Source organism: Harpegnathos saltator, unplaced genomic scaffold (genome assembly GCF_003227715.2).
Source record: "Harpegnathos saltator strain DR-91 unplaced genomic scaffold, Hsal_v8.6 scaffold491, whole genome shotgun sequence".
NCBI lineage: Eukaryota > Metazoa > Arthropoda > Insecta > Hymenoptera > Formicidae > Harpegnathos > Harpegnathos saltator.
The window spans coordinates 56106-73769 of record NW_020230306.1 but is presented as its reverse complement, the minus strand read 5'-3'; the positions used below and the strand labels follow the sequence as shown (position 1 = coordinate 73769).

At 39.2% G+C, this 17664-nt stretch overlaps 2 protein-coding genes across 17 annotated transcripts in view; one reads left to right on the top strand and one right to left on the bottom strand.

The window, feature by feature from the left end:
* Positions 1–17664, bottom strand: part of Dh31-R (Diuretic hormone 31 Receptor) — a 94001-nt gene that overhangs the window by 36517 nt on the left and 39820 nt on the right. Inside the window, exon 1 of one of the 13 annotated variants that reach the window (XM_025302431.1) lies at positions 5509–5674. The exons of the other annotated variants lie outside the window; for them this stretch is intronic. The gene's annotated coding sequence lies outside the window, so the exon portion shown is untranslated. Of the gene's footprint in view, positions 1–5508; positions 5675–17664 lie in introns of those variants that run through there. 13 annotated transcript variants of the gene reach the window in all.
* Positions 825–12845, top strand: LOC105184688 (esterase E4). 4 transcript variants are annotated; one of them, XM_025302420.1, is made up of 10 exons: positions 825–896; positions 2958–3079; positions 5532–5674; positions 6950–7238; positions 8567–8752; positions 9952–10151; positions 10674–10830; positions 11668–11982; positions 12272–12416; positions 12500–12844. In XM_025302420.1, exons 3-10 carry the CDS (start codon positions 5534–5536, stop codon positions 12660–12662), a joined length of 1596 nt encoding a protein of 531 aa, XP_025158205.1. In that variant the 5' UTR covers positions 825–896; positions 2958–3079; positions 5532–5533; the 3' UTR covers positions 12663–12844. The 4 variants fall into 4 exon arrangements, with proteins under 4 accessions (XP_025158205.1, XP_011141921.1, XP_011141919.1 ...); XM_011143619.3 differs by lacking the exon at positions 2958–3079 and having other exon boundaries at positions 826–896; XM_011143617.3 differs by lacking the exons at positions 825–896; positions 2958–3079 and adding an exon at positions 5011–5190 and having other exon boundaries at positions 12500–12845.

Sequence of the window (17664 nt, the reverse complement as noted above, 5' to 3'; positions counted from 1 at the left end):
GCCTAAAAACTTTTTAGCTCGACGTGGACTGAACGCGATCCATTAAGCGCGCCGTGTTGGAGGAGCAGGATATATCTGAGACGTGCCATTTTATCGGGCCATTTCTTCCTTTCCGACGTGGAGAGGAGAACGAGATTGAATGTAAGATTATGTACGAGCTGCTGTTCGTACCAATTGTGTTTTCTTATCATTTCGAAAATGGAATTCGGGAAAAAAATGTGGTGAGGAAATCTTCGCGTTACGCCCCGCCCAATAGCCTCGAGTTCTTTCACATGTATTTAATCTGATATGAAGGAAAGGGATTGCGAAAACTGAAGCCATTATTTCCTTTTTAGTGACAACTTGATAAGGGCGTTACATAATCGTTACTTTTATCTTTACGTCGTGCATGTTGAGCGCGTTGTACATATGGTCTATTATAAATGTAAGACCCACATGTGATAGAAATCGTGGATTTTTAAAACTCGTTGAAGAAAATAACGAAAACTATAAAGAATCATTGTTTCTTAAGAGTCAATGACGAATTACTTTTTTTCAATGACAAACGACAGTGAGAAACAAATTTTAATTTTGCCAACTTTGCACACATCAATATTTATTTTCCTCATGCATATTTATACCTTGTATCGCATTAACACGTGATACGATTCCCCTATACATTTTTTATGAGAATGTGGTTAATGGTATCATTGGAGAAGTTAGTCAGAAATAAGTATGCGCATATTCCACGTAGCGCTACATTCAAATTGTTCATACAGTATAAATGAGCGGTATAATGCAGGTTTTTCGTTTGCAATTTTTTGATGACACAAGTAGTTTGATGGAAACATTCCGTGCTGCTACCTCGAATCCGCTACCTCGAATTACTTCGTTATTTGCTATCTTTGGGGAATAAGGTACGTTACAAGCACATTTCATCAGTCTATCCGATCATATTAAGTTCCGCAAAAAAATTGGGAATTAAAAGTTACATATACAAGATTTGTTTCTCTGTTACGACGACGACGACGACGACACTTGATCAATATTTGCACGAGTTAAAATGAAGAATGTGCTAGTGATTGATTTAATCTTTCGAAATGAAAGACAAATTTGTTGTGAGGAAACGTCTCTTGTATGAAACATCGAATTACAACAAATTTGCAATCGGTGTCACTGCAAATCCCACGTACTGCTTTCGTTAATAAAATACGTCCCAACGTCAGAGTAAAAAATTTTGTTGAAATCGAAAGTTGAAATTGAGGCTCTCTCTTAAAAATATTTGACGTGTCCGTATTTTGACATTCGCTCTCGTTAAATCAATAAGTGGAAATAAAGAGATCGGTTTGACAATGGAGAAAGTTGCAAGTTGTTACGACATTAAAGAATAAAAATATTTCGGCTTATATCGGACACACTGACATAATATCATCCTCTCGTAGATAAGCTAAAATGTCAAATAAGGTGAAATAATAAATCACACGCCGATACTCGCGATTAGAGACTTTCATTGCACCGAGAGTGAAAAAAGGTCCCGCTAAAATTACAATCGTCGTCTGTTGTATCTTCTCGTTGTTCCGACAAAGAAGTAGCAGCAGGTATGTGCGTGTGAGGTTATTGTCATTAACAACATTGCAGCGATATTTATTACAAGTTTAGTTACTACAGCAACATTCATTACAAAAATAGTCAACTTCCTGGCTGTAAGTCTTCCATTACGCGATTGTAGACGCAAATGGACGACTCCTTCCTTTCCTTCACTCCGCGGTGTTCCCACTCGGTTATGTAAATTTAGAATATCGAGAACTTATTATGTTCGCACGCATGTGGAGAAAGTCCACGGCCCTTTCTGAAATCTATCGATCGCGCTCGCGTGTAATTTCACGCCGGCGCGCCGTTTTGATGGATGAGAAAAACCACTTTTATACGGCACGCTAATGCAAGCCTCCGCGGCCTTTGCGACGTGGCGCCTACAAAAGACGATTCTATATATCACTTTTTATCCGAGATCGTGCCGCATAATCCTCGTTACGGCCGAGATACGAAAGATGTTTTCATGGTAACCTCCGCTGGTGTAGTTCCTGTCGCACGCACGCACGCACGCACGCACGCACAGCTCTGAAAAGAATCAAGCGAGATGCGAATCGGAAGAATCTCTTGGCGAAATTTGTGCTTTTCTGGCGGCAGTGCCTGTGATTAATGAATGTACATCACTGGAGTCGGCGCTGGACTTCTTGTCCGAACGTCCTTACGACTTCAGCCAACTGACGTCGTCATTTTTCTCTGCGTGACTCAGCGTCACGTTTGATATCATCATTGTTATTATATGCGATCTCATCGATGTTTATCACAATATATTTCTAAGAAACTTGAAACTTCAAACAGAGCCTCAAAAGAATATCCGCCGGATAATTGTCAGTTGTGTTTTCTGTGTTCAATCATATCAGCATCTGTCATCGCCAAGAATTTCTCACGTCCTCGTAGGAGTGTAAATGTTCGCATGCACGCGGAGAAAGGATTAGCAGGAGCTGAGCTAAACAATAGTAACAGCTGCTCCTTTGAAGTAGAGACTAAGGAGGTGGACGCACAAAAAAATTTAGGCAGCAAAATGTAAATAGTAAGGAAAGTGACTAAGGGAATAAAAATTCATTATTTTTAAATATAATAATAAAAATATTCAACTGTTGATTGAGTAATTTATTTACTGTTTACGTCTTGTCGCTTAAATTTCTTCTGTATATCTAACTTCGCTGCGATCGAAGCTCTCTTTATCGCTTGTTTATGAATTTAATAATAAAAACACTTCGTCGTTAGAAATAAGCGATCTTTCGGTCTAGGACTCTAGGAGATAAGCGCGTACTTACGATAGTCGCAAGTATAAGATACTTGAGAATGTCTGCCATTTTCTTAGTTATTCGCGCTAGTGCGCGCTTTCAATTTATAATCTTTATCTTGCAATGCGACCTTATCTGCAACAGTCGACTGCAGTAACCTTAACGGCGACGAAGGCAAAGAGCAACAGAAGAGAGAGAGAGAGCGAGGAAAGTAGTAAAAGCTTTGCGCTGAGTTCGCATCAGCCACCGAGACTTCGCTGATAGCGGTGAGTATCTTCGTTGATACGATTTCAAGGAGATAAATCTCGAGGATAGATCAAAATCAAAATGAGAAATCAGGTCACTCCGCGTGTGTGCATATAAAAAGCGTGCCGGTAAAAAAGAAGAGCCGTCGCCCCTTTATTTGTCCGGGAAATTTCGCGGCTTGATTTACATACATAGTGCATCGGGGAGAGTGCAATGTTCCTTGCGCACCTTGGGGACAATAGCAAGACGAGCGTGCCCATACGCGCGCGTCAAGTTTTCATACTCTCGCATCATTGGCCCACATATGTATGAGTGTGTGTGTGTGTGTGTGTGACATGGCATGCGCACACACGTGCGTGCGTATGAAGGGGTACACGGCAACAACAAAGCCGATTAATTATATTTCGTTGAATTAACATACACGGTGCAAAGATTAGATCGCAGCGTCAAGGATGCAGCCGACACGTTTCGCAGCTGACATCTTCGCTTAATTCAGCGAACATGACTCGATTACCGGCGCCATCGATCACGACTAAAAGCAGTCGCATATCGAAGCGATAAAGTCGCGCGTGACGTCTTGCTCACCCGATACATGTCGCTTGTGATTACTCCGGTAGAGAAAAGGAAACTCCGTATCGCACGGAGCTATGGGACCAGCTCTGAGATGCAAGGTCGCAATCGCGCAGTGACGTCAGGGTACGATGACGCTTCTGTGTTTACGAGTTGTAACGAGCGAGCGCGCAACTTCTCGCGCGCCCGCTCGTTTTTCTCTCTTCTTATAAACCGGAATATTACGAGCTAGAAACGTAAATATTTGGAAATGCTACAGAGCACTGTTATCGATCTTTTTTTATATCAATGAGGAGAATGAACTATAAAAAGATATATATGTGTACAAGTTTTTAAGGGAGAGGAGGCATGAGTCTTTTGGAGGAAAAAACTTGAAAATATGTTCTACATCGCGGCCGATGCTGTTCGCACACAAAGCTAAATTTATAATTATACTATTTTACATGTATACATATGTAAATTTTCATGCAGGTTTATTCTCAACTTTTTTTAATCTAACGAAAATATCTTCACATTGGAAAATGTACGCTTCAAATAATTAGAAATTATCGTGATTTCCCAAAAAAAGATGAAGAAACGAACGATAATGAATTATTGTAACTGCCATAATTTACCATAAGTAATTTCTAAAAAAAAATTACCGTAATTTATTGTAATTTCTTAAAGAAATTACTATAATTTATCATAATTTCTTACTATTCGTTGGAAGCGTACTGTTTTGAAAAAAGCATCCGGACGCGGACGTAGACATTTTTTTTAAATTCTTTTTAAAGCTTTAAAGCTTTTAATGCTTAGTTTTGATTGCATTAATACTTTTTCAATACGTTACATTTCGTAATTATGATATGACAAAATATGTAAAAAAATTTTTTATGTCTTCACCCGATAATTTTTTAGAACTGTGACGCAACAGAGCACGTTGGAAACCGAATTTAGCATTTAAATAATTACAGGAAACCGAGTTACGAGTCGTAATTTCTTCTAGATCGCGATCCGGATCATTCTCGCAGAGTTCGCAAATCAATTAGTCTTGATCTTTTGACGCATTGCACTTTGCACTTTGAACACGTCCTTTTACAAGAACCTTCGCGATTCTCGATGATATACTAATTAATTTCGGTAAATATTTACCTACGGGGACTATCTCCCGATCTAAAAAATTTTAGTTGTATGTTATGTAGATCATCACTCTGAGTAATGCTGCAAGGTTTCAGCCGGCGGTCATTGTTTATTAAAAAATTATTCACAAAAAGAGTGTGTGTGGTATATATGTAAGTTGCAAGTGCGTTTAGCACGGCGCGCTACGTGCGCCTTATCCCCACTCCCCGATATTTACTCGAAAGTGATTGAAAACAAACAATGGGAAGGAGATGAAGAGAGACAAGTGAGATGGGGCGCGCCGTGCTAAACGCACTTGCAACTTACGTATATACCAAACTTTTTTGTTGATAAATTTTTAATAAACAGTGACGCCGGCTAAAACCTTCCTGCATTACTCAGAGTGGTGATCTACATAATATACAATTTAAAGATTTTTGAGATCGGGAGATGGTCCCCATAGGTAAATATTTACCTTAATTTTTATAACAATTCGCACTCAGCACGTCTTGCGCGTCGCCGAGCTTACGAGTACATTTGGTTCTTCCGGGAGAACAAGCGACATATTTTTCTTTCGCGCACGTCATCGAATATCATTGTTAGCGATTACGATCTAAGATCCAAGAGCGATTTTATTCGTACTGCGATATCGTTCCCAAATTCAGTAGTCCGGATCACGCCCGATCATTTGATGCTCGGCTCAATCTGAGCTCGGGTTAGTCACATAAACAGGCAAAAAATAGTCGTGCCTAGACGCAAACATGCTGAATAACATTCGAACCATCGCGCGTTCTGCTGTGACAGTCATGAAGAACAGCCGAGTCGACGTGCACGTACGCCAGGGAAAGCTACGCGGCATCGTCCAGGAGAATGTCCATGGCGGCTACTACACCGCTTTCCGTGGGATACCGTACGCACAACCGCCGATAGGCAAGCTTAGATTCAAAGTGAGTACATAAGAATACACGAGACTTTGCCCATTCCGATTATGCGATCTCAGTCGAAGAACAGCTGCCTCTATTGTGTTCAGCCTTGACTAGAGAGCGCCAAGCTCTCGAGGCAACGAGGCGCGTTGAAAAGTTGCCGTAATATTCAATGGGAATGGCGGGCGATACGAATCGTTCGTCGCACTCGTTGCGTTCTCCGTAGTGTTTATTCTTGCGCAGAATTTTATAAATGATCGTCCGCATAAGGTTCTAGCACTGATCTACCTTCATCTTAATGACACAAATACGTACAGGGTGTCCGAGATCTTTTGGAAACAAAAGTTCGTGAAGGTTAATCGGGTGTCATTTTGCAAAAATTGCAGAAATTATTAAGTTATTGATGAAATGAAAATAGCCGTCATATAATTGTAGATTAGGTCATTCTGCAACACAAAAAGTCCTTTACCATTTTTCAGATAAATAAATTTAAGTTATCAATTTAAAGAGCCTCTAGATGTGGTAATTTTCAATCATTAATAACTTAATAACTATCGCGATTTTTGCAAAATGGCATTTGGCTTTTCTCCCCAGTTTGATCTGATATTTGATCTTCACGATTTTTCGTCTCCAAAAGATCCCGTATAATCTTCATCTACATGTTAGATTGAAAAAAAATGTAATCCTTAGCAAATTATCAAAGACTTTCGCGGAATGCTGCGTGTGTCAGACGACGTTGAGACCGATATTGCATTAGTATTCACCTATAATCAGGACAAAGTGCTAAGAGGAATTTACATATCTCACACTGGCGTAGCACGAAGCCGCAAACGATGGATTTTTACCTCGAAACGTTATCGATAACTGGAGAAACGTGAGAAGCTTCTTGTAGCATCGTTATCGCGTTACGAGTCACTTCGTTTTCAACGATGTGACTCGGTGACCCTGTTATTTAATAGGAAATAAAAATCCTAGGACAAAAGTATCGAGGTTACAATAGCTTTCGAAATATAAACGGTAAAAGTTAATTATCTTGGCACCGCGCGCACGGGTTTGCCGTGTGCACGTACTACGCAAGCGAAGGATAAAACTTTGGGGGACAGCTTTATCCTGTATAAACTTTCGTTAACAAAGTCGATAGAATAGATCTCTTAATTTTCTACACGCGCGTGCATCGAGTTTCGTCAGAGCCACAGAGGAGGCCATTTAGCCGCTTTAACAGAGTGTTCTCTGTTAAAACAAACATCGTTGTCCAAGGCCGACTGCCTAATCCTAATCAAGGACGATTTATGTATTTAGGATCCACAGCCAATGGATTCATGGACCGGTGTACGGGACGCCTCGAAATTCGGCGGCATCTCGCTGCAAATGGACCTACTCACACGCGAAATAGTCGGTACCGAGGATTGCCTCTACCTGAACGTTTATGCCACGGACGTCGAGCCGGGGAAGAAGCGCGCCGTGATGGTGTGGTTGCACAGCGGTGGCTATACTAATTGTTCCGGCAATGATTTACTGTACGGTCCCGATCACATCGTGCGGAAAGACGTCGTGCTAGTCACGCTGAATTATAGGCTGAGCGTATTCGGTAGGTGATATGACTGATGTGCGTGTGTGCATCTCTCTCTCTCTCTCTCTCTCTTTAGAGTATTTTTTTCTGATTCCTATATAAGATAAATGGCGGAAACGCGGTATTTTTACGATTGCTCGTGAAAATAAATTTAAATTTCGAAGCGAATAAATTTTTGCGCTGGTTAATTCGAGTTTTGTTACGTTATGCGTGTGACCGTGGATTTATGACATTCAACTTTATCAGAATATCAGTAAGATGAAGCGATAATTATCCGAATAATCCGAATGGTTAAGTAAGCATCGATTATATTATCGCATGTTTAAAATTATTTTCAACTCGATTCGTGTTGAATATTCGCGAAGTAACAAGGAATGTTAACAAGGAATGAGAAGTAACGAAAAATGCGAAGCAGAGTAGTGGACAAGTTGCGCTAATTCGTGGATAAGAGACGCAGTGAATAGACGGTGTATCCCGCTCAAATATGTGAATCTCATAATGTGTGAGAGAGAGAGAGAGAGAGAGAGAGAGAGAGAGAGAGAGAGAGAGAGAGAGAGAGAGAGAGAGAGAGAGAGAGAGAGTTTGCTTCATCGATGCGATAATGCAACGCAATCTTATCGCTTTAGTAAAAATTGGGTTAAGCGAGTATTATCTTTATGCGTGATTTACGGATAGGAATCTAAGATTGAACGCGGAACAACAGAAGATACGGCGTGATATTACTATCATTTGTTACTTCGATTTGTCACCTGATTGATAAGTCAAACTGACTTATCAGTGCGATAATTTTATTATTAATATTCTATATTATCCGCTATTCTATATAATCCGATCTTTATAAATCGCAAACAACTAGCGACATTTCATAGCGAATATGAGTCATACAGATGATGTAGTCAGTATATATGATGAAAAAGCAAATGTTTTTCTCCTTTCCTTTTAACACGGAGGATACTTAAAAAAATTTGGCTTGATAAGCGGGATATATTGCATATTTATGATTCTTTGCTTATAGAATATATACCGGAAGTGTCACGTAAAGAGAATCTCGAAAGTTTGAAATTCCAAATTATAAAGTCGGAATTAATTTTAAATTGTAGATCGGTTGGCACTTATGCACTTTAAGATTTCGTTAATGGAAGAAGCTAGAGAAAGCTGAAGATGAAAAGTCACTTTGTCACTTTTTTCGTGTCCAGCGTTCACAGCTCGAAAACATCCACGTTTCGTTCATCGGAAAAAGCCAGGAAAATATCTCGTTACTAAGTTCCACGTAGAATAAGTCAATCGCCCAATTTTGCGCAACTTTACTCGAGTTAGGTCAACTTTGCGAAACGAAATTTCTTCAGGTTTCCTCAACCTAGAAAACAACGTGGCCTGGGGCAATCAAGGTATGAAGGACACGATAATGGCGCTGCAATGGGTTCGCGATAATATATCGAGCTTTGGTGGAGATTCAGAAAACATCACAGTCTTCGGCAACAGCGCCGGCGCAGCTATAGCGCATTTTTTGACCACGTGTCCGTTAGCTGACGGTATATATGTCACAGATTTATCTATATGCATAAATACACATACACACAGACAGACATACACAGAGTAGTGAATCATCAAATGTGCTTTCAACCACAGGTATATCAGACTTGATTTTCCTTCAACGAAAACATCGAAGCGCTAATAGCTTTTGCTGCTCCGAGTAGCTTTTCCATTTTCTCTCATATCGCAGCGTTATTAATGTTTCACATGTTTCGTGCTTTTTTATATCTTTTTCCTTTTTTCCACTCATGCCTTATATTTTTAGAAAGCGTCTCCTATAAATGTCAATAACAGCTCTTACTTATCGACCTATCCACCTACTTGGCAAATACGAGAATTCCAGGTCCAATTCCTGATTGAAGTAATCGCGAGAGACGGTAGTGCCTTGAGCTAAGAGAGTGCTCTTTTTACCTTCCTTAATATTTCTAACAGAATTGGAGTTTCACTTGCGATAAGGATGAGAGACAGGTGTGGTTTCAGTAACTGATAAAAAATACTGAGCTGTCCAAAGCCAGATTTTTCGGAAAAAATGAAAAGAATTATATTTTTATATCCTTTAGTATCCTTTGTACACATGAAAACATATACACAAAGGATAACAAAAAATCGAAGCGACGTATAAATTGTTTTATAAAATCATAATGGTATAAAACGGTACAAACGTTTAATTTTAGCTTTACAGATTGCTTATCATACAATACTTAATATATATACGGGATTAAAAGTATCGATCTGATAGTAAAACTAGAGCAACAATTTATATTTATGACGATAAATATATTTATGATGATAAATAATAAATAACTATTATTTACGCGCGAATAAATAACACACACATTCCTCTCAGCCAAAGCGTACTTTTGAATTAATTTTATCCGAAAAGAATCTCAATTTGTTATTATTTGAACTTTTATGCGGGATTTACAGAGACATGATGCAGGGTCAAAACTTGTAAAATGATAAAACATAAAAGAGAATAATAAGAATAATAATTTTCCTCGTTATTTCTCCGCTGGCGGAAAGTCAACTCCTAGTTGGTCAAGAAATCTCATTAAAAGGGCATCCATTGGATGTAATGTAGCTTGTTATGTATCGTTAAAACGAAGGAAGAAGTTGAGACGAAGAAAGAACAGTATTGGATTTAGCTTTATATCCCCCGAATCCCTTCGTATACTCGTTATAAAAGCGTGTTTTGCAGGTTTATATCACAAAATGATCATACAAAGCGGCTCGTTGCTGTGCCCATGGGCTTTCGACCTACCAGGACGTCAGAAAGCTTTGGAACTCGCTGGGAAACTCGGAAAACAGACCACAAACCTGCAGGAGGTGGGCGAGTTTCTCCAAACGGCCGACGCGAATGAAATCATAAACGTTTGCCAGACGCTCATATCGCCCCTCGTAAGTATTTTAATAACGTCTAAAAAAGTCATAATCGCTGTGCGATCGCGGTCGCGGAAAGGCAGCCCATCAAGGAAGATTACGCACAGTTATATAAAATTATATAGAATTGTACATAAATTATATAAATTTATATATGACGTTTATAAAATACGTAGAAATAGCTCTTTCTATAACTTTAAAACTGCAAATTTCTCAAAATTGTGACGTGATGAAGCAATTTAGAAAGCGGATTCGTGTTGAGCGCCCGAGAAACTACAGGAAATGACTAGTCTCGCTCTGGTATTCGAAGAAAAGTCATTTTTGTCGAACCGTATTTTGTCGAACGTCTATGAGCTGCCATAAATATATAAACAAATGTTTTAATCGTATTTATGCAACAGCATTTTTTTCCTTATAAATACATGGCAATGTATGATTATTTTTTGTCGAGTAACGCAAATCCAACGAATGAAATAGTCGAGACGAATAAAGCGTATCGACGAAAGAAAACGAATAATTGTCGATAATTCGTTTTCGCAGGAAAGCCGATTGTTCATGATCGCATTTCCCCCCTATATGGACCTGAAGTCACCGGATCCATTCTTCACGGACGATCCGTATGTGTTAGTACAACGTGGAATTAAAGTGCCACTCATGCTGGGTTATACAGACAGAGAAGGGATCTTCTTCACACGCAGTGAGTTCGCGTCATGCCACGATGCAAATAAGAATATACATACATATCTGAAAATGTCTCCGGAGACGTGAACAATGTCGCGTGATGTTGCTTGTCGTGGAATAATAAGTATACTACATATAACACTGTGGACGTCAGTGTGGCTTACGACACTGACGTTTCGAAAAGAAGTTTCTAATGGATCATGTTGAAGTTGCGGCTTGAATAACGTTGTGACAAATTAAGAAGTTTGTAACTTCCGAACATAGACTTATGCACCTAGACTGAAAGCTCCACAGGGTGCTGCGAAGGGATGCCACTTGAGAAGGGTGGCATGCGCTACAGGCATTCGATCTCTGTCTACTTTGATTTCTATTGAAGAAGGCTAGGCAAAGATCGAACGTGCCTGTGAATAATGGAATGCACTCTTCAAAATACGGATTGTGTATTCTCTACTTGAATGTTATATTTGTAACCGGCGGTTCAGTTAAAAGTGTACTGCAATCGATAAAATTTCGCTGAAAGAATCAGTCGATAATAACTCGACCGCTCCCATTATTGATGCAGTTTGCGAGCATAGACAGTATCATCGTACGCAAGCCAATAATTCCAAAGTCACAAACGTAATGGTGGATTTGGTGCAACGTGTAGTGAATTTCTGTATTGCAGACTTTGCAGTAAAATCTTATTTTTCACTGGTCCAAGTCAGAAATATAAGTGGGAGTGTTCTCAATAAAAATTAACAAACACTCGTCGATTATTAATATTACTAGATTTATGTTACATGTATTGATTAATATTAATGAAGTGTCCTACATATACTGATTAATATTAATAATGTTCTCGAAATTATTTCAGGATTGAATGATAAGTCCATTAATTTAGTGAATTCTAATTTCGAGAATACTATACCAAAAAGAGTTATGGCTGACCTGAAGAAGAAATCGATAACGGCTAATGACATACGATATCTCTATTTCGGTGATAAATCGTTGTCGAAGGAAACTATGGGGCATTACGCTGATTTCCTCACCGACGTACAATTTCACCGTCCAATTCAAGAAGTAGCCAATATACAAATGCAACTGGGACACAAATCGACATATCTATATGAATTCTCATATGACAGTAAAGATTCCATTTTGAAGAAAGCGATGGACCTCACCGAACCAGGTATCGCTATGTTCGTTGATTTAAGTTAGTACAAAGATATTTACTCTCGAAAAGCAAAAGTGTGTTTGTACTCGTATAGTTTTTTCAATTTATGAAAATGCAAATTTATGAAAATTATAAGAAGAATGGGCCACCGTAATTCTATGAATAATTATTAAGGAACGAACTAAATTATTAGTAAAACTTAAATTAGAAGTAAAACAACAATTGATAATATTTTATAGACATAAAATGCGAATCGTCACTTTGCGTGTTTAGAATTAACCTACTATATAATTCTATTTTATAGGAGCGGCTCATGTTGAAGACACATGTTATTTATTTTACCCTTACTTAACGAAACGATTTGATATACCACCGTTTACGTCTGATTCGGAAGATTATAAGTTAATAAACCGTTTTACGCAGATGTGGACGGACTTTGCTAAAACAGGGTACCGTATATTTAATATTTTTTTCCGAATTTTTTATATGAACGCTTTGCGTGCGAATCTCATACTGATAATTGATATTCAAGGAACCCAACACCTGCTGTTACGGACTTGATTCCGACCACGTGGACACCGTTGAAGCCAGGGAACGTGTTCGATTACTTAGATATCAATAAAGAATTGCGAATGAAAACCGGCCGTAAAGGAGAGCAACGTTGTGATTGGGAGAAGATAAGAAACAAACTTTAACATGCATCTATTCATTAGAACTTTGACTGTAAAGTTAAATCTTTTTATGCATGATATTGAGAAATATAAAAAATAACACTACGCGATGATATAATTTAAATTTTACTTTTTTGATCTTTTTATTCAGGTTACTACGTACTACTATATATATAAACTTGGTTACTGTTACTAAAACTTACGATATATTTATGCAATATTTATTATGCAGGGTAAATCTTGTTGTTTATCTTCCGTGTTGTCAAACATATTAACTGTTATTTTATTTTTTTACGCGAATTGTTTACTAAGTGAAAGATATAAAAATTATTACAACACAGAAATATAAAGAGATTAGAAAAATTTTATGTTCAATACTTTTGTCAAGAAAAAATTCCGCTTTAATATTTATTCATGAATTATTTGTCTCAATTCTCTCTCTTAGGCAATATTTTTCCTAAGAAAAGACTGATTATTGATTTCATGGATTTTCATTTCATTTTATCCTTTTATTACATATTATTAAATATCTTGCATATTTAAAAACAAGTAAAGAAGAAAATAACCAAGTTCATTGTGTTATTTGGTATCAGGACAATTAAATATCACATATTCATACAGCCCTGAAAAGGAGCAGGAGGTTTGTTCTTTACAGCTGAACTGGCTGTACCAATTCAAGAAGTGTGTGCCACTAAAATGGCGTCCTGATATTCACTCTGTCAGTATCCAAAATCTATATAATCCATGTAACGTATATTATAGCTTTCAATATTAGCATATCGGAACGTAACTTAAAGTGATCTTTAAAGCAGAACTGGTGTAAACGTTGAAAAAGCGACTGTATAAGCGAATGACACTCTGAAAATAATAAGTAAATACAATAAATGATAAATATAATATTATATAATATATTTAATAAATTTGATATTTCTTATTATATTACTATCTTCAAACAAGATTGAAATGGTAAAATTATACTAACATTATCTTTCTCGTTGATCCAACAATTCAATTCAAGAGGTACGCCAATGTAATGCGTTGTATTGTTTCAGTACAGTAACGTTCATAAGTCTAGTCACTTTCGAAAAATTTCTGAACTAGTGCAAAGTTAAAATGAAACAAGTACTTTCTTTCACTCTATCTTATTGCACTCATCGGTTCTGCCTTACGGTTTTCCTTCGATTTACAGTACAGCTCCAGTTCAGGAGGTCGATTATGTACCTAGAAAATTGGAAATTACAAAAATGGACAAATTTACTAGATTAACCAATGAAATTATGAATATTCTAGTAAATTTGCTTCCGTTTACAATTTCCATCCCGTTTCAAAATCAACCAGCTATAAAGAACGAACCTGGAGATGGAGATAAGCTTATTGCTTTTAAAGCGATATTTATAATTTGATTTTAATGTTGTCTTAAATTCATCTAATGATATAATCAATATTTGCTATATCTTAAGATAAAATTTAAAAAGACGATTTTACAAATATAAGATCTGACTATAAATATCTTGAATATATTTTATTGTATACATCATATTCTAAATTAAACATATATATATATATTTAGATATATATTTGACAATTTTGAGGACAGAAGAAAGAAAGTAACAGAAAAAGGAAGAGAAGGATTGGAAGGAGGGATATAAAATGTATCAACAGAAGATAAAACAAACATTGAAGGTACAGGAACGTACAGATAGCCTAACCGTTGTGCAATCGAACGCTGTCATGCGAATTCAAGCGAGTGCATGCGTCTCCAGACGCGTAAAAGAGTCCCGTTACTTATTGGTCTGTTCTTCATCACTATTCGCCTTACTAGTTTGCACTAGTTCTCTTTTCCTCATTTTACCACCAAGTTTCTCAACTATATATTTCTATTTCTTTCGAAGTTCCGAAAGGGTACACTAATTCAACGATAAACAGCAAAAACTAATATTTGTACAGCGGTGAATTGCGACGTATTGATCGCTGTATGTGAATCATCTATTCGAAGCAGACAAGAACATTATCAAACAAGGCTACGTATCGGAAGTTCACTCGAGGAAAGAAACTTAAAAGACGTTGCGTAATTCGGCCTAAAACATCACCGGCCAAAAGTGTTCCTATATAAGCAAATACGCAATATGATATTCAGCATACATGTTAGTGACGGTTGCAATTAATGGTACATGTCGTGCAAAACCGGTGCTACCTTCGCGCGGTGACTGAAGCCTTTTGTTTTTCTTTTGTCGCTTTACCCATATTATTATATGCGTGCCGCATATCTTGTAATGTCCAGGCAAATGTCAAAATTCGCAGTGACAATTCACGCTGTACTTTCTGGCCAGTGAAAATCGTCCCAACCTTGATTGACTCAAAAGCGTTGTTCTCCGGAACTTTTAACACTGTGAACTAAACAAAGTGGACGAGACAAATAGTTTTTCTTCCAGATTCGCGCGAGCGTTCGTGTTTCGTGCTTTCGTCTTCGGACGACGGTCTACTTGGAGACAAGAGACACTTCAGGGCAAGAGCAAGCAGGTGTCTGCACATATCGGTTAGTCAGCCGTGTGTTTCAAGTTCCGTTTGTACCCGCAACTGGCCGATGACACAATGTTCGCGACGCCATATTTGAACGCGATTCAAAAACTACCGGGCGACACCGCCAAAGAAAAATGGAAATGGCTTCGGAAGTTGAGCCAGGATCAACAAAAAGCCAGCGGAGATATCGATCAACTGCCGTCGGAGCTGCAGCCGCTACTGCGCGTGGATGTCGCCGTCAGGCAAAAGATATACGAGGACGTAGCGTCGGCCTTGAAATCCGACGATCTAACCGTAGTGCGACGTGCTCTCCAGGCCTCTTGGTTCTTCGACGGTAGCCACAAGGACGTCGTAAATGTGGAATACTTCTGCAAACACATCTTTCCGTATGTCTCGGTGAACACGAGAGTGCATATCATAAAGAAACTCGCCCATAAACTGAAGGACTCGCAGTTCGCGCGGAAGATGTTCACAGAAGTAGAACACATTTTCGGCATTCGGCAGGCCTTGCCGTTGATTGTGATGTGCGACGAGGATTTCGCTTACCGTACGATCGTGGAGAAGAGTATCAAATTGCCCATCACGATCGCCAAGAAGATCTTCCGCAGGAACATAGATTTCATAGCGCGCTACCTTAACTCGCCCTACATCTGGGAAGGTTCCGTCGTGGACGATAATTTGCGAGTCGATAAAAATATAAAGGACTATAAGAGCTTCTTGCCGACATTGATGAAGAAGCGACCGGCCGCTTTCGCAAGGATCTACGAGAGATATGGCAGGATACCATTGTACATAAAACTGAGTAACACGTGCGTCAATGCGTTCCTGAAGAATGGAGTAGAGTATCTGATAAGAAAGCCGTCCTTGTTTATCGATACATTGATACCAGTCAACAAGATTCGCGACGCGACGATAATCGAGAAGATAATTCCGAATCTGCTGCCTGAGAAGGTCGACGAATTCAACATGGACGATGTGTTGGTGTATTTGGAGTATTACCCGGAGAACAAGGCATTCGATCTTCTGTGTAGATCTTACCGGGAAAAGTACAACGCTGACATTTTGGATACGCCTCGAAATGTGACGTACAAATTGTTGAAAATAATGCCCGCCAAGGAGCGCGTCAAGCACGCCAGGATCAAGATGAAGCAGGATGAACTGTCGCGCGACGTCGAACGACAGATCCAAGCGTCCTCGTACTCGGACACCGACATGATTGAGTACGAGGACGCTTGGATCTGTTATCTGCCTACCGCGGAATCGATACCGTCTTTGAAAAATTCGATAAAAGCGGCCATCGAGACAAGGGAGAGATTGGACTTGCTGTTGCGGATGATTTACACGTGCAAGGTGAACAACGACGAGAAGGCGTTCGTAGACTACCTCAAGTATTTTCTATACAGGCATAAGAACGAAGAGATATGGGCGGTCGATCAAGTATTAGACACAATCGCCTCGCTCTATAAAGTGCACAGCTTGAACGAAAATGTCGACTCTGTCCTGAACGAGATCGTAGTTACGTTTTATGCAAAATACGGCTGTGTCTCGCAGAACATTCTCCTAGGTCTGATCCATTACAGGCTCCAGCGCGATATGCCGATCATAGAGCAGATGAAGATGTTAACAGACACGGTGATGTACAAATATACTGATCCTCTGACCGTGACGTTCCAATATATATTTCGAAAAAATCCGGACTATATAAGGCGGTGCATCATCGTTTGCATGGAGGTCCTAGAAGGGCAGAACAAAACTGAGGATTGGAAAGTACGCACGAGGCACTTGCTGCTCGATCTCGCCCGTGCGATGTACTATCTCAACGAGGAATGCAAGAAATCGTTCACAGAAGTCAAGCTCATGACGGTCCACGACTACCCGTGGCTGTTGCCTACTTTATTTGCAAATACCCGATCTAAGTGTGAATATTGTTACATCAATGAGGTGGTCAAATTGTTTCGCAAGCACGAACCGGAATTGTACAGTTGTTGGTTCGTCAATAAAGAAGAAGTGAATAAAGAAGACAGGTGTAAAAACGACGTGGAGACGGGTGCGGTGATGAGGACGCTGAAACGAGACTCGCAGTCGATATTGGACAATTGGGAGATATATTTGTGTGCCTGCAAGGTACATGACCGCAAGAAGAGCATGCATCGTTTCGTCAGAGCGATACGTTGGTACAAGGACCTGCCTATCCGGTTCCTGGATTATTGCCGAGATAAGTGGCAGCAAAATAAAGAGCCGAGTTACTTGATCATCATGACATTATTGATTCGTGGCGACACTGCGGCGAAGTTGGCAGAGCCTTTGATACCCACGCAGGTGCATCGTCCGAAAATCTGGGAAAATGCTGGGGATATCAGGCAGGAGTACCTTCTCTTGAGAACTATACCGCTCGTCATGAAACTTGCCAATCCGCTGCTATCTCCCGAGCTCGTGGTCAGATTATGCGAAGCGAACATGCAGGTAGCGTTGATGGCGTTGATGTACATATGCAAACGGTACCCGT

Excerpts from the sequence above, each read along its gene's own strand:
- LOC105184688 (XM_011143616.3), top strand. The coding sequence starts at position 5,489 with ATGCTGAATAACATTCGAACCATCGCGCGTTCTGCTGTGACAGTCATG. Across the intron at positions 10,152-10,673 it reads AGACGCTCATATCGCCCCTC|GAAAGCCGATTGTTCATGAT; the intron begins GTAAGTATTTTA and ends TCGTTTTCGCAG. Across the intron at positions 12,417-12,499 it reads ACGGACTTTGCTAAAACAGG|GAACCCAACACCTGCTGTTA; the intron begins GTACCGTATATT and ends TTGATATTCAAG.